Source organism: Oncorhynchus gorbuscha, linkage group LG21 (genome assembly GCF_021184085.1).
Source record: "Oncorhynchus gorbuscha isolate QuinsamMale2020 ecotype Even-year linkage group LG21, OgorEven_v1.0, whole genome shotgun sequence".
NCBI classification, from domain to species: domain Eukaryota; kingdom Metazoa; phylum Chordata; class Actinopteri; order Salmoniformes; family Salmonidae; genus Oncorhynchus; species Oncorhynchus gorbuscha.
Window position 1 is genome coordinate 39,075,124 of NC_060193.1, and position 25,605 is coordinate 39,100,728.

General features: G+C 43.6%; 1 protein-coding gene and 3 non-coding genes across 4 annotated transcripts; all 4 read left to right on the top strand.

Annotated features, from left to right (window-relative positions):
- The first annotated feature begins 297 nt into the window (after positions 1–297).
- LOC124007972 (gastrula zinc finger protein XlCGF17.1-like) lies at positions 298–5,331 on the top strand. Its single transcript, XM_046318877.1, has 2 exons — positions 298–774; positions 4,390–5,331. The coding sequence occupies exons 1-2, from the start codon at positions 522–524 to the stop codon at positions 5,196–5,198; spliced, it is 1,062 nt and encodes a 353-aa protein (XP_046174833.1). The 5' UTR covers positions 298–521; the 3' UTR covers positions 5,199–5,331.
- Positions 5,332–20,898: 15,567 nt separating this feature from the next.
- Positions 20,899–20,971, top strand: trnar-ccu. Its single transcript has one exon. It is a non-coding gene; the product is annotated as a tRNA-Arg (tRNA).
- Positions 20,972–21,821: 850 nt separating this feature from the next.
- Positions 21,822–21,894, top strand: trnar-ccu. The gene has a single exon. It is a non-coding gene; the product is annotated as a tRNA-Arg (tRNA).
- A 2,614-nt stretch (positions 21,895–24,508) lies between these two features.
- Positions 24,509–24,581, top strand: trnar-ccu. The gene has a single exon. It is a non-coding gene; the product is annotated as a tRNA-Arg (tRNA).
- Positions 24,582–25,605: the final 1,024 nt, after the last annotated feature.

Here is a 25,605-nt window from a genome sequence, read left to right on the forward strand (position 1 = left end):
TTTGACTGAATCAGAAATACATATGTGGAGTTGATGTAGAGTCTGTTTTAAATTCTCATAAAAAATCTGAACTAATCAAACACTTGTTGCTCTTTGTACGTGTTGAAATAATATTATTATTTAATGGAGAGGAAGAAAACGTTTCCCTAAACTGCTTTATAATATTAATAATTCAATGAAGAAGACAAAAAGTTTTCCCTCCTCAACTCCTTTACTCCCCCCAAACAGCAGATGGCGATATGTGTATTTCAGGCAATGTTTCTAGTGTGACGTGTAATCTAGTGGACGGAACGCTTCTTCAACAACTGCAGCCACCTCGGTAGCTCGCTAGCCAACAAAGTCGGAACATTCAAGTTCTTTAGACAATTTCGTGGTTTATTTGCCACTGTGATTTAAACATACTTATGTGTAAACAACTAGCTACCCCATTTAATTTAATATTTACGTTGTAAGTCAGCTAGCTGGCTGGTTAAGTTAGCACTAGTCTAGTCGCTAATGCTAACAAGCGGTTATTCCCGACCATGAGTTCACTAAACTGCTCTCCTCCTGATAAAGAAGAGGTCTGCTGGACGGAGAAAGAAGCTCTTGTGAAAGAGGAGAAGGAAGAGAAGGATGTTATAATACAAAAACAAGTAGAGGGTGAGGCTGTTACCGTGAAAGAAGAAGATGAAGACGCGTGTTTTGGAATGAAGGATGAAGAGGGGGAGATTACTGTCACACTAGAGGAGGACGAAGAAGAGAAGACTGGAGAACTGATTAACACCAGAAAATACAGTGAGTATTATCTTATAAAACAGGGACATTGATCTGATTAACACCAGTAAATACAGTGAGTACTGTCTTATAAATCAAGGACACAAACTCTAGGACTCAAACTTGTTGAACTAATGTGTGATTTTTAAAGGGCATTCTACACCTGAAAATGTTCATGATGTATAAATACAAAATAATAATGATATATAAATACAAAATATATATATATTTTTTTACATTTGTATTTTATTTATTAAAAACAAATCAATACATAAAGCACATGGAGGGAACACAAGCATACATAGATTACAAACACGGACAATCGAGCTAGGGGGTACAATATCACATTACAATTACACAAGGACCTTAAGGGACATGCATATACTTACAATTCTAACAGCTTTTTTGTTAGTAGAGCATTTTAGACCACTGCAAACTTGAAGGAGTGAGTGATGTCATAGTAAGGCATTCAAGGAGTTAGCTTGATGGGAAGTCGTGATGTCATCCAATAGGTGACTGATCATGTGAATATTCATTATTCTTTTTTTGTTTTTTTAAAAATCCTTCCTGTTCTGTCAAGTTGGTTGTTGATCATAGCTAGAAAGCCATTTTCAAGTCTTGCCATAGACTTTAAAGACGATTTAAGTCCAAACTAACTAGGCCACTCAGGAACATTCAATGTCATCTTGGTAAACACCTCCAGTGTAGATTTGGCCTTGTGGTTTAGGTTATTGTCCTGTTAGAACATTTTTTTTGTATTCAGATCTCGGAAATGCACTCTACCTAGTGTTCCCTTATATTACACTGGGAAAACAGTTTTCATGGGCACAGAAATCCTAAATCATTTCAGAGTATGCAAAATCCAATGGTTTTAACTGAGAGTCACCTTAACGTAGACTGTGTCTGTAGAATGTGTATAAGATGTATGGATTGAAGGTAGAAGCAGAAGTGTTTATTAGTTTACTTCAATTGGGGGATCGGCAGTAGGGTTTGCTGGGAATAATAATAAAGGTATATTCTTTTAAAAAGTATGTATGTCTATATAGGTATGTGTATATATATGCATGCGTGTATGGATATATATTTACCAAAAAAATATGGGGGATTGGAAATGATGCAGACAATTACATTGGAAGCAACATTCTTTCCGCAATATTAAGCTGATCCACCCTCTAAAAAACGGAGAGTCACCTTAACTTTATTGACAACACCCAAATGGATACTGTCATTAGCGCGGTTCTTCAATAATTACATATCATTCTTAATACTGTAGCTGTTTAGTTACAGTCACATGTTCATCGGCTGATCCAGGAAATCATTTTCAAATGACAGTCAAATGACAAACATCACGACATGCAACAACAACCAAAGTGCTTCTTCATTCTTTACTCTGGTAAAGACAGTTATGCTGTGCTCCACGTTGGATCCAACCATCCCTAACAAATTGATGTTTATAATGTGTTATTGTCTGCTTGATTTACTGTAGGGTCTCGTTAGTCTGTTTGCACACATAGATACTTAGCTCATAATGTGTATAGAACTGTTCCTTGATGTATAGGCTATTGTACAACACAGAGCTATTTTCTTATTCAGGACATTTAGAATGACAACACATTACAGAGTAGCCTAGTGGGATTATTCACAAAATTATCTGTTGATCAGGTTATGAAATGTCATGAAAAAATACAATTTAGTTTCCATGTTTCATCTGAAATATTAAATGATTTATGGTCCTAGGTGTATGTTATTTTTAAGGTGAAGTTATGGGTCGTACAGTAGGTCTATGGCAAGTATTACCAAACTGGGGTATACGCTATGCCGTCAGGGATACGCCAAATAAAAATGTGATACACATTTTTTTTAAATAATACATTTTCTTCACATTTTCATACAGTCCATTTTTATTTTCCAACGGGGCTATACATTTGGTGAGGTTTTTTCCTCACCTGAGTGGCCTCATTTCACTGCCAAAAATAAAATTAAACCATCTAGTGTTCAGCGCTATAACAACACAATCTCAAATACAGGTAGCCTAGTCAAATAATTAAGATCCAATCACATTAACTGTTACTCTCTCGCGGGAATTCCACTAACGGTCCATATATAGCCAAACGTAGCTGCTGCTCGTTTTTGGTATCTGTACTGATGGCACAAAAGCCATGACAGGGGAACATAGTGGAGTGGTAACGCGCGTACAAGCGGTTTCTCCTGACTCCACTTGGGTACACTGCAGCATCCACCGAGATGCTCTTGCTGCCAAGGGAATGCCTGACAGCTTGAAAGACATTTTGGACATAACAGTGAAAATGGTTAACTTTTTTAAAGCAAGGCCCCTGAACTTGCATGTATTTTATGCACTATGCAATGATATGGGCAGTGACCATGTAACGCTTTTACAACATACAGAAGTGCGCTGGTTATCAAGGGGCAAAGTATTGACACGTTTTTTAAAATTGAGAGACGAGCTTAAAGTTTTTTTTACTGAGCATAATTTTCACTTGTCTGACCGCTTGCATGATGACGAGTTTCTCACACGACTGGCCTATCTGGGTGATGTTTTTTCTCACCTGAATGATCTGAACCTAAGATTACAGGGACTCTCCGCAACAATATTCAATGTGCAGGACATAATTGAGCCTATGATTAAAGAAGTAGGAGCTCTTCTGTCTCCGTTAACAAGGACAACACACAGGTCTTTCCATTATTGTATGATTTTTTGTGTGCAAATTAACTCAAGTTTACGGACAATGTCAAATGTGATGTAGCGAAACACCTGAGTGAGTTGGCTGCGCAATTTTGCAGGTACTTTCCCGAAACGGATGGCACAAACAACTGGATTCATTATGCCTTTCATGCCCTGCCTCCAGTCCACTTACCGCAATCTGAACAAGAAAACCTCATTGAAATTGCAACAAGCAGTTCTGTGAAAATGTAATTTAATCAGAAGCCACTGCCAGATTTCTGGATAGGTCTGCGTTCAGAGTATCCTGCCTTGGCAAATCGCACTGTTAAGACACCCGATACCCTTTGCTACCACGTACCTATGTGAGAGTGGATTCCCTCACTAGCATGACAACTAAATACAGGCACAGATCACAGTTGTGACAAATGTATTGTATAGTGTGTGTGTGGCAGGCTTACAATGATGGCAAAAAACAACATTTGAGATTGCTCTGACCCTGGTGCAAGAGGGGGTACAAAGCTGCAATTTGAATGCTTGAAGGGGTACGGGACTATAAAAAGTTTGGGAACCACTGTTCTACAGTATTGGTATAACTAGTGGTTTCCTCATTAGCACGGCGGAGTTTCTGCAACCAAGTTGTGTGTGCATTGCCCTCATGCTGCAATTTTAGCAAACACAGAAAAAGGCCTATATTGGAGACCAGTAGTTGTCAGGCACACTGCTTTGGATTGCAACAACTTTAATAATTATTTCTAGTTACTACTAAAGTGAAAACAAGACAAAATATGGCTTGTTCCGAACTTGACTGTCTTAATTGTCAAATCATTTGACAGACATCATTTGTTGTACAACTTCATGGGTATGCTTTGGGCATCACTTTTTAGCTCAAATAAACAGTGGATTTCTGCTGTTGTGGGCCTTTAACCATCTGTCTGACTTTGTCATTCACACAGGAGAGAGACGGGACAATCGTAGATCCTCTGGGGTGCCTCAACAACATCATGATGCTGACGAGGCAGAGAAAAGTCTCTCCAGATCAGAACTCCTCAAGAAACACCAGCAAGTACACACAGGAGAGAAATCCTTCTGCTGCTCTGACTGTGGGAAAATATTAAAATCTTCAGTAGACCTTAAGATACATCAAATAATTCACACTGGAGAGAAACTTTCTAGGTGTGATCAATGTGGGAAGAGTTTCAGCACATCTGGCTGTCTGACAAAACACCAGAGAACACACACAGGAGAGAAGTCTTATAGCTGTGATCAATGTGGGAAGAGTTTTACGACATCTAGCTATCTAACTATACACCAGAGAACACACACAGGAGATAAATTGTATAGCTGTAGTCAGTGTGGGAAGAGTTTTACTCATTCAACCAGCCTGATATCACACCAGAGAACACACACAGGAGAGAAATCGTATAGCTGTGATCAATGTGGAAAGCGTTTCGGTACATCTGGCTGTCTGACAAAACACCAGAGAACACACACAGGAGAAAAACCTTATAGCTGTCGTCAATGTGGGAAGAGTTTTGCTACATCTGGCTGTCTGGCAACACACCAGAGAACACACACAGGAGAGAAACCTTATAGCTGTGGTCAATGTGGGAAGAGTTTCACTCAGTCAACCAGTCTGACATCACACCAGAGAACACACACAGGAGAGAAACCCTGTAGCTGTGATGAATGTGGGAAGAGTTTTACTCAGCTAAAGCAGCCTGATATCACACCAGAGAACACACACAGGAGAGAAACCGTATAGCTGTAATCAATGTGGGAAGAGTTTTGCTTCATCTGGCATTCTGACTGTACACCAGAGATTACACACAGGCGAGAAACCTTATTGCTGTGATCAATGTGGGAGGAGTTTTACTCAGCTAAGCAGCCTGGTATCTCACCAGAGAACACACACAGGAGAGAAATCTCACATCTGTAATCAATGTGGGAAGAGATACTCTGATAAAAGATCTCTGACTAAACATCAGAAAATACATGTAGTTGTTTCATGATATCAATGAAATAATGTAGAATGTTTTTAATATTGTGGAAGTATTTTAGTCACAATAAAGAATGTTTTAACATTGTAGGAGCAGTATTTTAAGGAATGTCAGAATGTAGAACCCTAAACGTTTGCTCTGAATTGAAAGAGTACTATTTAGCAAAAATAGAGTTGTGTTACACTTACAACTTTGGTGACCCACTTGAATCAAAATGCAACACTTCAAAATGTTTAGGTTTACAATATATCCCAAACTGTTTCTACATATTGGTTATTGTGTTTTGACATTGCACTATTCCCATGGGAAAAATGTAATTGAAAAGACGTTGAAAATAACACTATGCCCGATGTCCAATATATGTTCGGTTGAAAGTGAAAGTTGAGAAGATGTATTTTCTGGTCGTTTTTTCAATGACTTGAAAACAACTTAATTTCAAGGTACTTGCAGCCTATACACATGGATGCAGTATAATAAATTGGTCTATAATCAATTTTATTAACAATCTTACATCACTCCAGCATTTCGTTACAACATCCAAGTACTAATTGTCTTTATTCCACTACTGAAGTGGCATGAATCAAATCACCTACTCATATTTCAAACATTCAGCCTGACAAAAGATACATTTTTTATCATTCCATGCCTCACCCTTAAGTTAATTATTGCCAATACATATAAACAAAAGGGTCTACATTTGCTTTTGATATTTCATATTTACAATTCATGTAACATTTAGCCATTATTTATGCAACCAACTGACAATTTATGGGTACAATTATATTGAAATTGTTATCCTGCTTTTAGAATATCAGGGTTCATTCTCAGATGTGCCAAACCAAATGTTCTGTAGCATGACATTGGGGACTGGGCCCCGATCCAACAACATGCCTGTTGAGATATTGCAGGAGTTTGCTCTTGAAATCAGACATGACTAATACAATTTAATTTGTGTTTTGTTTGTGCTCCTTCCAAGGGGACGAGAGTGAGTTTCAGGAAGACAAGATTTCTAGAAGCTAGTGAGTTTTAGGATTCTATAGAAAGAAAAAGAACAAAAATTATATGATTGTATATTATCATTTAGAAGTATGTGTTTTTTCTTGTTTTTAATTGTTGACGGCAAGTTGTTTTCTGTTGGTGGTGAGCAAACTTGGCCAACAAAAATATAGGCTATATTTGTTGTCTTAAGGGGGATGGTATTACAGGTTTTGGTTTTTCCATGTGTTTTTGGAGGTTGGACTTTAGCACCTATAGCTCGTTAGCACGTAGGACACACTGATTGGTGTCACCTCGTTAGTCAGTATGTGTTAAACCTGTGCTGGCTGGCTTGTCCATCTCGTTAGTGGGAAGTTGTTTCACCTGAGCTGGTCCAGGTTCTATTTAAGAGTGTCTGGCCCAGTGCTCCAGTTGTCTTGATAGATGTGGAGAGTCAACACCTTTAGTTTGCTCCACCTTTTTGGATTTTCTTTTTTGATTTGATTCCTGTTTATAAGTTTGAGGTGGTGGGACGGGTGCGCCATCGTCCGTGAGGAGATGGCGCAAAGTACATCTGGACCGTCGGTTCCGGGGATTGGACTGGCCAACACTGTGCGCTTTTCTTGGCGGGAAAATGAGATGGAGCCTTGGGGGAGAGAAACCTTCGTGAGGAACATCCTAATGGGGCACCTAAAATTGAAGGTTAAAGATGTTCTATGCCTTCAGGGGAACCCAATGGAGAAGGGGTTTGATGTAACCCTATATTTGGAAGAAAAACACAATGAGATTATGAAGATGGTGACGGAAAGGAAAGAAGATCCCCTGTGTCATTACACGGTGACCAGCCTGGCAAGAAACAACTTCAGGGTGGTCACCGTAACCATGTACAATCCGCACGTGAAGGACGAAGAAGTGAGGGCCTTTCTGGGGAGGTACATGGACAATGTCTCTTCAGCGAGGTACCTCAGGGACTCCCTGGGTTTCTGGAATGGGAAGAGAGGCGTCCAGGCGTTACTCAGGGAGTCCCCGAAGAGTGTGGATGGCTACCTCCATCCTCTGGCGATGTTCTCCCTGGGGGCTGACAGGGGAACACTCTACTATGCACGTCAGCCCCCGTTCTGCAGGCGTTGTATGGCCTACGGCCATACCCTGGCCTCGTGCAGCAACAAGAAGTGTCGCTTTTGTGGGTCGGAAGAGCACGAGGCCAGGGAGTGTGACGAGCCCAAGGCTTGCCACGGGTGTGGCTCCAGAGAACACCTGTGGCGTGATTGCCTGGCTCGTCACAGGTCATACGCGTCTGCAGCTGGGGGAGCGGGGGATGGGGGAGAAAAGAAAGGACGCGTGCGGATTGTATGGATGGCACAGGGGAAAGGACGGAGAAGGACGAAGAAGGGAAGAAGGAAGAGGCGAAAAGAAAGAGGAGAAAGATGGAAAGAAGGAAAAAGGAGAGAAGAAAAAGAAGGCGGAAGAACGGGAAGGAGCGGAGAAGAGGGAGAGTGGGACAGTGGTGCGGGGAGTGGAAGAGGAGCGTGGAGACTGGGAGGGAGGGAGGTGGGAGAGGGGAGATGGGGGAAAGGAGTGGGGGGACAGCCTGCCAAGCTTCCTCGAGGTCGAAAAAGGGATTTGGTGGAGGATTTAGCGGGGATGGGACGTTGTCTCTCCCGCTACCTCCTTCACCAAAGAAGAAAGGAATGAAGAGGGGAAGCTTGGCAGGAAGTGAGAGGGAGGGGGTGTGGAGGGGGGCTAAGAGAGTGGCGGGGGGGGGGGGTAATTTGTCCTCCCGGTTTGCCTCAGCCCCTTGCATTTTAGTGGATGACTCCAGTGAGGGGTCGGTGGGCTGTTTGCTAGAGGGATCCCAACTCCTGTTTGAGGAGATGGGGTCCCCTACATGCAGCCCCGAGGCAAACAGGGAGGGGGGGATGGTGGGTGGGGAGGGAGGACCCAACACACTGCCTGGGTCATGGGTTGGGATGGAGGACGGGGGGGCGTCAGGAGAGGAGAGGACGTCCCCGCCGGTGGAGATGGACCAGGGAGCATCGGGTGAGTCTCCTGTTTTTTCTTTGGTTTTTGGGGTTTTATTTGTTGTTAATAATTAAATGAATAGTTCTGTTTCTTTTTTTAGTCTAAATGTTAGGGGGATAAGGAATAATGTTAAAAGGAGGGAGGTTTTTTGTTAATTAGAGGGTGTGGGGTTTGATTTCTGTTTTTTACAGGAGGTTCACCTGAGGGATGGTGGGGATGTGTGTAGATTTAAGAGGGAGTGGGATAAGGGGGAATCTTTTTGGGGCATAGGAGGGGTGCACTCAACAGGAGTAGGGATTTTGTGTGGGCATAGAGAGGTTAAAATAGAGAACACTTTTGTAATAATGCAGGGTAGAGTTTTGGGGATAGATGTTAAGTTTAGAGAAGCTAGATATAGGTTAATTGGGGTGTATGGGCCACAGGTGGCGGCAGACAGGAGGGAGATGGTGGACTGTCTGGCGCCCCTGTGTGTTACAAACAGGCACTTGGTGATAGGAGGAGACTTTAATATAGATTTAGGGGTAGGCGGTGATAGTAGTGCAGGTGCCATCTCTGGGCTAATGGCTTGCCATGGTCTGGTTGATGGTGGCCTGCACACTACTCCGGCAATGGTCGGTCCTACATGGCGCAACTCCAGGGGGGTTGCGCGGAGGCTCGACTACATTTTTGTATCCAGGTCTTTGGGTCAGTTGTCTGGGCGGCTGTTGCCTGTTTTCTTCACGGATCACGACGGGGTGTTCCTGCAGGTGGGGTTGCCAGTCTGCCTCTTCGGTAGGGGGTACTGGAAGTTAGATCGGGATATACTGGAGGAGCAGGCTTTCGTTGACGTATTTTTTTGTTTCTTTCGGAGGCTTGACGGCCTCCGGTCCATGTGCGAGGGGTGTTAGAGTGGTGGGATTTAGTTAAGGGGAGGATAAGGGCTTTTATATAATAGGATATTGTAGAAGGGAAAAAAGGGAGGAAAGGAGGGAGGTGGATCGTATCCAAAGGTTAATTGAACTCGAGTACGAGGCAGGCAACCTCGGCGGGTCGATTGACTGGGAGAGATTCGCAGCCCTAAAGGCGCAGCTCAGGGAGCTGCAGGAGCAGAAGGCTCGAGCTTTCCTGGAGCGTGCGCATAGTGGCTTTCTAGAACATAATGAGACTTGTTCCGCTATGTTCTTTAAGTCTGTTAGGGCCAGGCAGAGTAGGAAGGTAATGCATGGAGTTAGGGAAGAAAATGGTAGTATAGTAAGTAAACCAGAGGAAATGGTCAGGGTGACAACTGATCATTTCCAAGGTTTATTTAAGGAAAGGGAAATAGATGTAGAGCAGGGAAACGTGTTTTTAGAACACTTGTCCCGGCGGTTGCCAGAGGACATTAGAGACGTGATGGAGGCCCAGATCTCACTAGAAGAGGTTGAGAGCGCTCTTAGGAGGATGGGAAAAGGGAAGGTGCCTGGGATGGATGGGCTGCCGGCTGAGTTTTACCTCAAGTTTTGGGGTATACTTGGACCAGTGGTTCTCGAAGTCTTGAAGGCCATCCTTGAGACGGGGGTCCCGGGGGGATCAATGGCTGTTGGTGTGCTGTCACTTCTTTATAAGAAGGGGGAAGCAACTGACCTTGGCAACTGGCGGCCATTGACCATGCTGTGCGTAGATTACAAGATTCTTGCAAAGGTTTTAGCAGACCGGTTGCGCACAGCCCTTCCCCACGTCGTCCACGAGGATCAGACGTGCGGGGTAGAGGGCCGCTCTATAAGATGGAACCTACAGTTGATCAGGGATTCCATCGCTTGGGTTGAAGATAGAGGGCTGCCTTTAATGGTAGCAGCGCTAGATCAGGCGAAAGCTTTTGATCGCGTGAATAGATCTTTTCTATTCAGGGTGTTAGGTAGATTAGGATTTGGGGAGAAGTTTATAGGATGGATCCGTACTTTATATGTCGGAGCGGGGTGTCGAGTTAGTGTAAATAGTCACTTAGGTGACGTTTTTGACCTCTCGTCTGGGGTCAGGCAGGGATGCCCACTCTCGCCTCTCCTCTTCGTTCTGTACATGGAGCCTCTGGGGGCTGCCATTAGGGCAGACACGGGGGTGGAAGGCTTGTTGATCCCTGGAAGTGGTGGGCTGCGTGTTAAGATGACGCAGTACGCCGACGACACTTCCTTGCTGTTGTGCAAGGACTCGTGCCTGACAAGGTCCCTTGCCATCTTTGGGGATTTCACCCGAGCGTCGGGAGCAGTTCTGAACCATGCAAAGTCTTCCGTCAAGTTTTTCGGAAGATGGCGCGGTAGAACGGATGTGCCTGGGGGGGTTATCTCTCTGTGAAGGGGCCCTGAGGATTCTCGGGGTTCATTTTGAGACCTCCGGCTCAGCGACGCTAAACTGGAACATGCGTATCGCAGTGGTACAGAGGAAGCTAGCAATGTGGAAGGCTAGGTATTTGTCTTTTATGGGCAAAGTCCTGGTCCTAAAGGTGGATGTGTTGCCGTCTCTTTTGTATTTGGCGTACATCTACCCATTGCCGGCTTGTCTGAGGAGGCCTCTAGTGAGGCTTGTGTTTCAGTTTATGTGGAGTGGCAGGTGCGAGTGGGTCGCCAGGGCACGCATGATCTGTCCCATCGGGGAGGGAGGTAGGGGGGTACCACATTTCCCCCTCAAGCTGGACTCAATTTTTTGTTTCTTTCTTGTTAGCGGAGCTTGCTCAGCCAGTGATACACCCGTCCGGTTACCTCCTGCGGGTGTTCTTCTCGTATCAGGCGAGAAGCGTAATGGTGTGGTCTAACGCGGGTCCTCGGGCGGAACAGCTGCCGTGGCACTTTGGCCATGCGGCCAAGTGGCTGCGTGCGCACCCAGAGGTTGAAGTTGCCCGAGTAGGTTTAGACCACAGGCACCGGTACGAGGAGATCAGGCAGGCAGGGAGTCCTGCGCCCGTAGCGGGCATCTCGTCAGTGGTCTGGGAGGGAGTGCAGGCACGGGGCCTGGACAACAGGCTCAAGGACCTGAATTGGTTGAGCCTTCATAAGCGTTTGCCGGTACTTTCCATCTTGTACCGGTATAGTTTTGTGCGATCCCCCACCTGTCCAAGATCCTCTTGTGGCAGGGAGTTGACTGTGCGCCATGCCTTCTGGGACTGTGCCTTTGCCGGAGTAGTATGGGCTAGGGCACAGGTGATGCTAGGTGTGGTTAGGAGTGATTTTGTTTTGACATGGGCTAGGCTAGAGAGAGGCGTAGGGAGAGCAAAGGGAACGGATAGGGACAGGTTTCTGCTCTGGCTTCTCATGAGTCTCTTTAAAAAGGGACTGTGGGAAGCCAGGAAGAATTTAGTCAAGACAGGGAGAGATTGGGGGGTGGAAGGGATAGTGAGAAGGGTGGAAGGTGATTTGAGGGGGAGGATGAAGAGGGAGGAGAGGAAGTGGGGGAATCATGCGGCACGGGAGAGGTGGAAAGGGGGTTTAGGGCTGGGAGTGTTAGAGTGAGTTTGGTAAGGGGATAGATTAGGGAAGGAGAGATAGGGAAAGGGTTAGGTATTGGTTAGGTATGACGGGGAGGGAAGATGCTCCCCTGAGGTTTGTTTTTGTTTGGTGTTTGGTGATTTGGTTTTGTAAATATAAGTAATTAAGAATGAATGAGAGATATGATTTTGTAAAGTGTGAATGGTATTGATTGTAAATAAATTATTTTAACCACCTTTTTGGGTTGCTTCCTGTCTTTAAGTTTGTTGTGGGTTTTTCTTTTGTTTTCCTTTTCTTGGGCAGATTTAGTGGGTGTCATGGTGGATGTCTTTTATGTCGCAGTTGTTACTAGTCAACTTTCAGTGGACACCCCCAGAGTGTCTTTCAGAAACCCTCCTAAAACACCACCTGTTTAGTTGTTGTCAGTGACTCTTTGTTAGTTCCCTCTTCTGTTCTGGACTTTTCTGGTTTTCCTGCTGGGGAATGTAACAACAAACAATGTAGTAAAACAAGCTTCTATTTTGGGTTGGATGTTGTATCATATTGTTCATGTTTTAATCAATGGCATTTCCTTAGAATGTTCATTAGTCTTTCAGTTGTTAATCTTCTGTTTTTTTATCCTCTGTTGTAAATATTTGTTTATTGTCATTGTTTTTTCCTGTGAAGCCATTGTGTTTCATCCATGTCTGAAATGTGCTGTATAAATAAAGCTTGATTTGATTAGAACATATTGCAAATCAATCCAATGACTGACCAATCAACAGACTCTTGCTAAACCAATGAACAAATATTTGCAAAAGCAACCCATATCTTGGTCCATCTTAGTACAAATTCAGTCTTCGCCTGTTTATAATACTATGTCAAAATAGTGCATGGTTTCTAGGGAGTTTTTCCTAGCCACCGTGCTTTTACACCTGCATTGTTTGCTGTTTGGGGTTTTAGGCTGGGTTTCTGTACAGCACTTTGAGATATCAGCTGATGTACGAAGGGCTATATAAATAAATTTGATTTTGATTTGGTATGTAAGTTTAGTATCACTTTTCAACGATTTATTGAAAGCAACAATACGTCAAAGGATTCAACTACTGAAACAAACAAATGGATCAATCTCACTTTTCAAACCTGGTGTGGTGGAGTGGTAAACACCACTCTGGTTCTACCAGGGGCTTGAGGTGGTCTCCCACAGATCTGCTAATGTCATGTTCTGTGGCCTTGCTGTTCCATTTCTTGAATGCCCCTGCAACACAGAAATAAAAACATTGAGTCATAAAACACTCAAAGTAATGGATATGGAGCATCTATAGCCTCAGTTACACCTGGCACTTAAATGTGACTTCTGATCACTCCAAGCTGCATTAGATCTGAGTGCACAAAAGTCACAATGTGCTGCATTAGGTTTAGATCTGCCAGGATGGGCATTGTGTTCAGAATTTGAGTCTGGCCACTGAATATTCATAAGCAATGTAAAGAGATGTGGGGGAAAGTAAATTCGACACAACTTACCTTCATATCAAAGAACAAATGTGTGTGTCTGAGAGGAAATTAACTTTCATACAGAAAAAGGGGATGAGAAATTACGCCTTTATCAGTGGATAATTACGCCTTTATCAGTGGATAATTTTCACTAATGTAAATAAACATGGCTGATGGAACATAGTGGAACATAGTCCCTTTTGCTGACGTGATGAACCACTAAGGGGACATAAATATTTACCATCTAAACCATGTGTGACCTCTCACCTCTCTGGCTGTAGAAGTGTTCTTCCTAACCAGTCCCTCAACAGCTCTCTGACTGAGCTCCACCCTCACTGGGTCTTCAGAGGAGAGGAAGGCTGAGGAGGGATGGAAGGATGAATTGATCAGTCAGTCAATAAAGTGTAGAGCTGCTGTCTATGCTGTCTGACAAAATTACTATTTTAGTAGTTCATTTAAGTAAATAAGGCTTTATGACAGCTGACTACCAACTATCAATCACTTAGATTATGTATTTCCAGGTAGAAATACATCCTTGGGACGTCCCTAACCCATTGAGTTGACATTTAAAATGGCTGAAGTAGGGATTAAGGTTAGGGTTTAGGGTAGGGACGTCCCAAGGATCCCAGATAGCATTGACCATTGTGCATTCTTCATCTCTTTTACATAGCAGGTGTAAAGAAACACACACACAAGACAAGTAGGTGCTCAGGTCATAAATGGTCATTGTAGTTTAAAAAATAGCACCTAATTTGCCAATCTGTATGTGGGGTTGTTTGAGAAGAATGTGATTGTCATCCCTAACAATCCATCCTAGCAGCTCATCAGGCTCTGAAAAAGTCTTAATTGATGACGTGTTCCTTCTATTCCAGGGGACAGCAGAGGAACTCCATCAATACAAGCAGTGAACATCTGAAATTCACCCTCACCTTTGATGCGCATGAAACAAGTTATCTGGGCATTTTGATTAAGAGGGAGGGAGGGAGGGAGGGGGTGGCTTTAGCACAGACCTATACAGGAAGCAGATGGACAGGAATTCCCTGTTTCGCTGAGACAGCTTCCACTCTACACCCCTAAAAAAGATCCTCCCCATCAGCCAATAAAGTCACATACACAAGATTTGTAGTACACAGAGTGACTATGACAAACAAGCCGACTGTCTGGATGAGTGTTTCAGACAGCAGGGTTACCCAGAGGAACGGCTGGATGAGCGTTTCAGACATCGGGGTTACCCAAAGGAATGGCTGGATGAGTGTTTCAGACAGCGGGATTACCCAGAGGAATGGCTGCATGACGCAAGGAATCATTAAAATACAGTGGTGTAAAAAGTACCCAATTGTCATAGGAACGGCTGCATGACGCAAGGAATCGTTAAAATACAGTGGTAGAAAAAGTACCCAATTGTCATACTGAGTAGAGAAAATATTGAAAATGTCATTTTAATTTAGTAAATTTAAAACAAAAACACCTGTTTGTACTCATAGGTAACCAGATCTTCAATACAACTAAGTTACTTAACCACATTGTGTTGTTCCACTGGTGAGTAAAAACTCATGCTTCCTACACTTAATTTTGTTGTCTGAAGAAAAAATCTACATTTTACTCAACTGCGTCCAGTCAGCAGATGGACTAGATGCCGCTTAGGCCGCCCGTTGTGACTCCGTCAAGAATTCAGCAGAGCAAGTTTGTAGAAAGGTCTGGTTACTAAATGGGTACATAGTTCAATAGTAAAATCCTCTAAATCGCTCTGGTGACAAACTTTGCTGCCCTGTTTCCAATTGTCCACATGGCTGGGAGAACCTATTCAAGTAAGTAAGTAAATCGATTTTGAAAATGTAAAAAAAACAATGTATTATTAGCTAACTAGCTACAATGCAGGCTAACTCAAATGAGCTACTAAATGAGCTAGCTAGTTGGCTAGCTATCTAAGCAACTTCACATTCTGTATAGATAGCTAGCTAAGTGAATGAAACATCACCATCTACCTAACTTCATATTAGCTATCTTGATGTATTTATCACTGTAAAAAAACAAACTCCAAATGTAGGTAGCTAACAGCCATGGAGGGTGAAAGGATAGCAGCCACAACTGTCAGTGAGAGAGGATGTTATTCTGGAAAGGGCAGGTACTTTTGTGTTGTTCCTGTCCCTAGAAGTGAGGATGGAGATAATAGTAACATAATATTCAGTGTGGTGTAATTTGACTATAATGAAGTCTGTTTTTTTGTGAGGTTTTCTGCCTAATGTTAGCAAGCCAGCTAGCTGGCTAATGTTAGCTAATCACGATTTTGTAAATGAACGTTATGATTTTAAAAAATCACAATCGTTTGTCTCTACATTAACTAACATTCCTGTCAACTGTACATGTTTTTTGCATGATTCGTTATGATGTTATAATCCCTTACATTTTTCTTCCATCCTAGTATTTCAGTCCGCCATCTTTGATCCAGTTCACTTTCCCCCTTCTGATGACCAGGTGGCGAATCGCATCTCTGCATGTCTGGCAGGCATATCAGTGTGGATGACGGATCACCACCTCAAGCTGAACTTCGGCAAGACGGAGCTGCTCTTCCTCCCGGGGAAGGACTGCCCGTTCCATGATCTCGCCATCACGGTTGACAACTCCATTGTGTCCTCCTCCCAGAGCGCTAAGAACCTTGGCGTGATCCTGGACAACACCCTGTCGTTCTCAACTAACATCAAGGCGGTGGCCCGTTCCTGTAGGTTCATGCTCTACAACATCCGCAGAGTACGACCCTGCCTCACACAGGAAGCGGCACAGGTCCTAATCCAGGCACTTGTCATCTCCCGTCTGGATTACTGCAACTCGCTGTTGGCTGGGCTCCCTGCCTGTGCCATTAAACCCCTACAACTCATCCAGAACGCCGCAGCCCGTCTGGTGTTCAACCTTCCCAAGTTCTCTCACGTCACCCCGCTCCTCCGCTCTCTCCACTGGCTTCCAGTTGAAGCTCGCATCCGCTACAAGACCATGGTGCTTGCCTACGGAGCTGTGAGGGGAACGGCACCTCAGTACCTCCAGGCTCTGATCAGGCCCTACACCCAAATAAGGGCACTGCGTTCATCCACCTCTGGCCTGCTCGCCTCCCTACCACTGAGGAAGTACAGTTCCCGCTCAGCCCAGTCAAAACTGTTCGCTGCTCTGGCTCCCCAATGGTGGAACAAACTCCCTCACGACGCCAGGACAGCGGAGTCAATCACCACCTTCCGGAGACACCTGAAACCCCACCTCTTTAAGGAATACCTAGGATAGGATAAAGTAATCCTTCTCACCCCCCTTAAAATATGTAGATGCACTATTGTAAAGTGGCTGTTCCACTGGATGTCATAAGGTGAATGCACCAATTTGTAAGTCGCTCTGGATAAGAGCGTCTGCTAAATGACTTAAATGTAAATAATGTAAAAGTTCAGTTCTGTGTAGGGGTACCCCTCTCTCCTAGTATTTCTGTCCTCCATCTTCGATCCAGTTCAGTTCTGTGTAGGGGTACCCCTCTCTCTGAGTATTTCTGTCCTCCATCTTTGATTCAGTTCTGTGTTGGGTACCCCTCTCTCCTAGTATTTCTGTCCCCTATTTTCGATCCAGTTCATGTCGTACCCACAGCAACTATTAAAACATTCCCAAACCAGAAACCGTGGATTGATGGCAGCATTCGCACGGAAACATGACCGAATACAAACAGTGTAGCTATTCCCTCCGCAAGGCAATCAAACAAGCTAAGCGTCAGTATAGAGACAAAGTAGAGTCGCAATTCAATGGCTCAGACACAAGAGGTACTGTATGTGGCAGGGTCTAGAGTCAATCACGGATTACAAAATGAAAACCAGCCCCATCGCGGGACCGGGATGTCTTGCTCCCATACAGACTAAATAACTTCTTTGCTTGCTTTGAGGACAATACAGTGCCACTGACACTGCCGCTACCAAAACCTGTGGACTGTCCTTCACTGCAGCCGATGTGAGTAAAACAGTTAAACGTGTTAACCCTCGCAGGGCTGCAGGCCCAGACGGCATCCCCAGTCGCGTCCTCAGAGCATGCGCAGACCAGCTGGCTGATGTGTTTACGGACATATTCAATCAACCCTTATCCCAGTCTGCTGTCCCCACATGCTTCAAGAGGGCCACCATTGTTCCTGTTCCTAAGAAAGCTAAGGTAACTGAGCTAAACGACTACCACCCCGTAGCACTCACTTCTGTCATCATGAAGTGCTTTGAGAGACTAGTCAAGGACCATATCACCTCCAGCCTACCTGACACCCTAGGACCCACTCCAATTTGCTTACCGCCCCAATAGGTCCACAGACGACGCAATCGCAACCACACTGCACACTGCCCTAACCCATCTGGACAAGAGGAATACCTATGTGAGAATGCTGTTCATCGACTACAGCTCAGCATTTAACACCATAGTACCCTCCAAACTCGTCAATCAAGCTAAGGCTTGTTCTTTCTAACTGTGCCAACCATGGTGATCTTCCTCTTCAGGAGCTTAAGTTCATAAGAGGTGAAGAAATTGTCACACATTGTGCCCCCTCAGTCCATCTGTCACATCAAGCACAACCCGCATCCCCTGGTTCTTCTCCGGTCCTCCACTGGTCGGCTTCCCTGTGTAGACTCGACCCCGACCTGTGCAACTGGGTACTGGACTTCCTGACGGGCCGCCCCCAGGTGGTGAGGGTAGGTAATAACATCTCCACCCCGCTCATCCTCAACACTGGGGCCCCGCAAGGGTGCGTTCTGAGCCCTCTCCTGTACTCCCTGTTCACCAACGACTGCGTGGCCACGCACGCCTCCAACTCAATCATCAAGTTTGCGGACGACACAACAGTGGTATGCTTGATTACCAACAACGACGAGACTGCCTACAGGGAGGAGGTGAGGGCCCTCGGAGTGTGGTGTCAGGAAAATAACCTCACACTCAACGTCAACAAAACTAAGGAGATGATTGTGGACTTCAGGAAACAGCAGAGGGAACACCCCCCTATCCACATCGATGGAACAGTAGTGGAGAGGGTAGCTAGTTTTAAGTTCCTCGGCGTACACATCGAGTGGTGCAGTGGAAGTGTGCTGGGCGCATAACCCAGAGGTTGATGGATCAAAAGCTTTTCCTGCTAACAAGCTTTTTTTAGCATTGAAGTGCGAACAAATGTTTTAAAAATGGTTAGTTTCATTCCATGTGTAAGTGCCATTTTACATTTTTTTTGCCTCTTCCATCAGTTTGTATTGGTCATATTGATTACAAATAACCCCAGTGGCCGAAGACACTGGCCTCCTAAGCCATGGATTGTGAGGTTTAGTCTTTTCTGAACTGGCTGAAAGCAGAGTTGTGCAGCGGATGCGAGCTGGGCCCATAACCCAGAGGTCAATGGATTGAAACCATCCTCTGCTAACCAGTCTGTTTATAAAATGAAACGCAAACAGAAATAAGAAAGCGGAATTTCATGGGCATGTGTCAGTGCTATACATTACACATTGTTTTTGCTGCTTCTATCAGTTTGTACTGGTTGAGAAAAGTAAATAGTTCCTAAGTGGCCTAATGGATAAGGCACTGGCCTCCTAAGCCAGGGATTGTGGGTTAAAGTCCCATCTTGGGTGTTTGAAAAATACCTGCGCACCGGAAGCTTGCTGGGTCCATAACACAGAGGTTGATGGATCAAAAGCTTTTCCTGCTAACAAGCTTTTTTTAGCATTGAAGTGCGAACAAAAGTTTGCTGGGCCCATAACCCAGAGGTTGATGGATCAAAAGCTTTTCCTGCTAACAAGCTTTTTTTAGCATTGAAGTGCGAACAAATGTTTTAAAAATTGCGTAGTTTCATTCCATGTGTAAGTGCCATTTTAAAATGTTTTTGCCTCTTCCATCAGTTCGTATTGGTCATATTGATTACAAATAACCCCAGTGGCCGAAGACACTGGCCTCCTAAGCCATGGATTGTGAGGTTTAGTCTTTTCTGAAATGTCTGAAAGCAGAGTGGTGCCGTGGAAGTATGCTGGGCGCATAACCCAGAGGTTGATGGCTCAAAAGCTTTTCCTGCTAACAAGCTTTTTTTAGCATTGAAGTGCAAACAAATATTTTTAAAAATGCGTAGTTTCATTCCATGTGTAAGTGCCATTATACATTTTTTTACCTCTTCCATCAGTTCGTATTGGTCATATTGATTACAAAGAACCCCAGTGGCCTTAGACACTGGCCTCCTAAGCCATGGATTGTGAGATCTAGTCTTTTCTGAAATGGCTGAAAGCAGAGTGGCGCAGCGGAAGTGTGCTGGGCGCATAACCCAGAGGTTGATGGATCAAAAACAATTTCCACTAACCAGCTTTTTTAGCATTGAAGTGCAAACAAATATTTTAAAAAATGCGTAGTTTCATTCTATGTGTAAGTGCCATTATACATTTTTTTTACCTCTTCCATCATTTCGTATTGGTCATATTGATTACAAAGAACCCCAGTGGCCTTAGACACTGGCCTCCTAAGCCATGGATTGTGAGATCTAGTCTTTTCTGAAGTGGCTGAAAGCAGAGTGGCGCAGCGGAAGTATGCTGGACGCATAACCCAGAGGTTGATGGATCAAAAGATTTTCCTGCTAACAAGCTTTTTTTAGCATTGAAGTGCGAACAAATGTTTTAAAAAATGCGTAGTTTCATTCCATGTGTAAGTGCCATTTTACATTTTTTTTGCCTCTTCCATCAGTTCGTATTGGTCATATTGATTACAAAGAACCCCAGTGGCCTTAGACACTGGCCTCCTAAGCCATGGATTGTAAGATCTAGTCTTTTCTGAAGTGGCTGAAAGCAGAGTGGCGCAGCGGAAGTATGCTGGACGCATAACCCAGAGGTTGATGGATCAAAAGATTTTCCTGCTAACAAGCTTTTTTTAGCATTGAAGTGCGAACAAATGTTTAAAAAAATGCGTAGTTTCATTCCATGTGTAAGTGCCATTTTACATTTTTTTTGCCTCTTCCATCAGTTCGTATTGGTCATATTGATTACAAATAACCCCAGTGGCCTTAGACACTGGCCTCCTAAGCCATGGATTGTGAGATCTAGTCTTTTCTGAAGTGGCTGAAAGCAGAGTGGCGCAGCGGAAGTATGCTGGACGCATAACCCAGAGGTTGATGGATCAAAAGCATTTTCTGCTTTCAAGCTTTTTTTTAGCATTGAAGTGCAAACAAATATTTTTAAAAAATGCGTAGTTTCATTCCATGTGTAAGTGCCATTTTACATTTTTTTTGCCTCTTCCATCAGTTCGTATTGGTCATATTGATTACAAATAACCCCAGTGGCCGAAGACACTGGCCTCCAAAGCCATGGATTGTGAGGTTTAGTCTTTTCTGAAGTGGCTGAAAGCAGAGTTGTGCAGCGGATGCGAGCTGGGTCCATAACCCAGAGGTCAATGGATTGAAACCATCCTCTGCTAACCAGTCTGTTTTTAAAATGAAACGCAAACAGAAATAAGAAAGCGGAATTTCATGGGCATGTGTCAGTGCCATACATTACACATTGTTTTTGCTGCTTCTATCAGTTTGTACTGGTTGTGAAAAGTAAAAAGTGCCCCAGTGGCCTAATGGATAAGGCACTGGCCTCCTAAGCCAGGGATTGTGGGTTGAAGTCCCATCTGGGGTGTTTGAAAAATACTGGTGCACCGGAAGCTTGCTGGGTCCATAACACAGAGGTTGATGGATCAAAAGCTTTTCCTGCTAACAAGCTTTTTTTAGCATTGAAGTGCGAACAAAAGTTTGCTGGGTCCATAACCCAGAGGTTGATGGATCAAAAGCTTTTCCTGCTAACAAGCTTTTTTTTAGCATTGAAGTGCGAACAAATGTTTTAAAAAATGCGTAGTTTCATTCCATGTGTAAGTGCCATTTTAAAATGTTTTTGCCTCTTCCATCAGTTCGTATTGGTCATATTGATTACAAATAACCCCAGTGGCCGAAGACACTGGCCTCCTAAGCCATGGATTGTGAGGTTTAGTCTTTTCTGAAATGTCTGAAAGCAGAGTGGTGCCGTGGAAGTATGCTGGGCGCATAACCCAGAGGTTGATGGCTCAAAAGCTTTTCCTGCTAACAAGCTTTTTTTAGCATTGAAGTGCGAACAAATGTTTTAAAAAATGCGTAGTTTCATTCCATGTGTAAGTGCCATTTTACATTTTTTTTGCCTCTTCCATCAGTTCGTATTGTTCATATTGATTACAAATAACCCCAGTGGCCGAAGACACTGGCCTCCTAAAGCCATGGATTGTGAGGTTTAGTCTTTTCTGAAGTGGCTGAAAGCAGAGTTGTGCAGCGGATGCGAGCTGGGCCCATAACCCAGAGGTCAATGGATTGAAACCATCCTCTGCTAACCAGTCTGTTTTCAAAATGAAACGCAAACAGAAATAAGAAAGCGGAATTTCATGGGCATGTGTCAGTGCCATACATTACACATTGTTTTTGCTGCTTCTATCAGTACGTACTGGTTGAGAAAAGTAAACAGTGTCCCAGTGGCCTAATGGATAAGGCACTGGCCTCCTAAGCCAGGGATTGTGGGTTCAAGTCCCATCTGGGGTGTTTGAAAGATAGTGGTTCACCGGAAGTTTGCTGGGTCCATAACCCAGAGGTTGATGGATCAAAAGCTTTTCCTGCTAACAAGCTTTTTTTTAGCATTGAAGTGCGAACAAATGTTTAAAAAAATGCGTAGTTTCATTCCATTTGTAAGTGCCATTTTAAAATGTTTTTGCCTCTTCCATCAGTTCGTATTGGTCATATTGATTACAAATAACCCCAGTGGCCTTAGACACTGGCCTCCTAAGCCATGGATTGTGAGATCTAGTCTTTTCTGAAGTGGCTGAAAGCAGAGTGGCGCAGCGGAAGTATGCTGGACGCATAACCCAGAGGTTGATGGATCAAAAGCATTTTCTGCTTTCAAGCTTTTTTTTAGCATTGAAGTGCAAACAAATATTTTTAAAAAATGCGTAGTTTCATTCCATGTGTAAGTGCCATTTTACATTTTTTTTGCCTCTTCCATCAGTTCGTATTGGTCATATTGATTACAAATAACCCCAGTGGCCGAAGACACTGGCCTCCAAAGCCATGGATTGTGAGGTTTAGTCTTTTCTGAAGTGGCTGAAAGCAGAGTTGTGCAGCAGATGCGAGCTGGGCCCATTACCCAGAGGTCAATGGATTGAAACCATCCTCTGCTAACCAGTCTGTTTTTAAAATGAAAAGAAAACAGAAATAAGAAAGCGGAATTTCATGGGCATGTGTCAGTGCCATACATTACACATTGTTTTTGCTGCTTCTATCAGTTTGTACTGGTTGTGAAAAGTAAAAAGTGCCCCAGTGGCCTAATGGATAAGGCACTGGCCTCCTAAGCCAGCGATTAAGGTTCAAGTCCCATCTGGGGTTTTTGAAAAATACTGGCGCACCGGAAGCTTGCTGGGTCCATAACACAGAGGTTGATGGATCAAAAGCTTTTCCTGCTAACAAGCTTTTTTTAGCATTGAAGTGCGAACAAAAGTTTGCTGGGCCCATATACCAGATGTTGATGGATCAAAAGCTTTTCCTGCTAACAAGCTTTTTTTAGCATTGAAGTGCGAACAAATGTTTTAAAAAATGCGTAGTTTCATTCCATGTGTAAGTGCCATTTTAAAATGTTTTTGCCTCTTCCATCAGTTCGTATTGGTCATATTGATTACAAATAACCCCAGTGGCCTTAGACACTGGCCTCCTAAGCCATGGATTGTGAGATCTAGTCTTTTCTGAAGTGGCTGAAAGCAGAGTGGCGCAGCGGAAGTATGCTGGACGCATAACCCAGAGGTTGATGGATCAAAAGCATTTTCTGCTTTCAAGCTTTTTTTTAGCATTGAAGTGCAAACAAATATTTTTAAAAAATGCGTAGTTTCATTCCATGTGTAAGTGCCATTTTACATTTTTTTTTTTTTGCCTCTTCCATCAGTTCGTATTGGTCATATTGATTACAAATAACCCCAGTGGCCGAAGACACTGGCCTCCAAAGCCATGGATTGTGAGGTTTAGTCTTTTCTGAAGTGGCTGAAAGCAGAGTTGTGCAGCAGATGCGAGCTGGGCCCATTACCCAGAGGTCAATGGATTGAAACCATCCTCTGCTAACCAGTCTGTTTTTAAAATGAAAAGAAAACAGAAATAAGAAAGCGGAATTTCATGGGCATGTGTCAGTGCCATACATTACACATTGTTTTTGCTGCTTCTATCAGTTTGTACTGGTTGTGAAAAGTAAAAAGTGCCCCAGTGGCCTAATGGATAAGGCACTGGCCTCCTAAGCCAGCGATTAAGGTTCAAGTCCCATCTGGGGTTTTTGAAAAATACTGGCGCACCGGAAGCTTGCTGGGTCCATAACACAGAGGTTGATGGATCAAAAGCTTTTCCTGCTAACAAGCTTTTTTTAGCATTGAAGTGCGAACAAAAGTTTGCTGGGCCCATATACCAGATGTTGATGGATCAAAAGCTTTTCCTGCTAACAAGCTTTTTTTTAGCATTGAAGTGCGAACAAATGTTTTAAAAAATGCGTAGTTTCATTCCATGTGTAAGTGCCATTTTAAAATGTTTTTGCCTCTTCCATCAGTTCGTATTGGTCATATTGATTACAAATAACCCCAGTGGCCGAAGACACTGGCCTCCTAAGCCATGGATTGTGAGGTTTAGTCTTTTCTGAAATGTCTGAAAGCAGAGTGGTGCCGTGGAAGTATGCTGGGCGCATAACCCAGAGGTTGATGGCTCAAAAGCTTTTCCTGCTAACAAGCTTTTTTTAGCATTGAAGTGCGAACAAATGTTTTAAAAAATGCGTAGTTTCATTCCATGTGTAAGTGCCATTTTACATTTTTTTTGCCTCTTCCATCAGTTCGTATTGGTCATATTGATTACAAATAACCCCAGTGGCCGAAGACACTGGCCTCCTAAAGCCATGGATTGTGAGGTTTAGTCTTTTCTGAAGTGGCTGAAAGCAGAGTTGTGCAGCGGATGCGAGCTGGGCCCATAACCCAGAGGTCAATGGATTGAAACCATCCTCTGCTAACCAGTCTGTTTTCAAAATGAAACGCAAACAGAAATAAGAAAGCGGAATTTCATGGGCATGTGTCAGTGCCATACATTACACATTGTTTTTGCTGCTTCTATCAGTACGTACTGGTTGAGAAAAGTAAACAGTGTCCCAGTGGCCTAATGGATAAGGCACTGGCCTCCTAAGCCAGGGATTGTGGGTTCAAGTCCCATCTGGGGTGTTTGAAAGATAGTGGTGCACCGGAAGTTTGCTTGGTCCATAACCCAGAGGTTGATGGATCAAAAGATTTTCCTGCTAACAAGCTTTTTTTAGCATTGAAGTGCGAACAAATGTTTTAAAAAATGCGTAGTTTCATTCCATGTGTAAGTGCCATTTTACATTTTTTTTGCCTCTTCCATCAGTTCGTATTGGTCATATTGATTACAAATAACCCCAGTGGCCTTAGACACTGGCCTCCTAAGCCATGGATTGTGAGATCAAGTCTTTTCTGAAATGTCTGAAAGCAGAGTGGTGCCGTGGAAGTGTGCTGGGCGCATAACCCAGAGGTTGATGGATCAAAAGCTTTTCCTGCTAACAAGCTTTTTTTAGCATTGAAGTGCAAACAAATTTTTTAAAAATGCGTAGTTTCATTCCATGTGTAAGTGCCATTTTACATTTTTTTTGCCTCTTCCATCAGTTCGTATTGGTCATATTGATTACAAATAACCCCAGTGGCTGAAGACACTGGCCTCCTAAGACATGGATTGTGAGATCTAGTCTTTTCTGAAATGGCTGAAAGCAGAGTGGCGCAGCGGAAGTGTGCTGGGCGCATAACCCAGAGGTTGATGGATCAAAAACAATTTAAACTAACCAGCTTTTTTAGCATTGAAGTGCAAACAAATGTTTTAAAAAATGCGTAGTTTCATTCCATGTGTAAGTGCCATTATACATTTTTTTTACCTCTTCCATCAGTTTGTATTGGTCATATTGATTACAAAGAACCCCAGTGGCCTTAGACACTGGCCTCCTAAGCCATGGATTGTGAGGTTTAGTCTTTTCTGAAATGTCTGAAAGCAGAGTTGTGCAGCGGATGCGAGCTGGGCCCATAACCCAGAGGTCAATGGATTGAAACCATCCTCTGCTAACCAGTCTGTTTTCAAAATGAAACCCAAACAGAAATAAGAAAGCGGAATTTCATGGGCATGTGTCAGTGCCATACATTACACATTGTTTTTGCTGCTTCTATCAGTACGTACTGGTTGAGA

Bases quoted from the DNA above. Each gene is read 5' to 3' on its own strand.
- LOC124007972 (XM_046318877.1), top strand. From the start codon at position 522: ATGAGTTCACTAAACTGCTCTCCTCCTGATAAAGAAGAGGTCTGCTGG. The intron at 775-4,389 runs GTGAGTATTATC...TCATTCACACAG, and splicing joins GATTAACACCAGAAAATACA to GAGAGAGACGGGACAATCGT.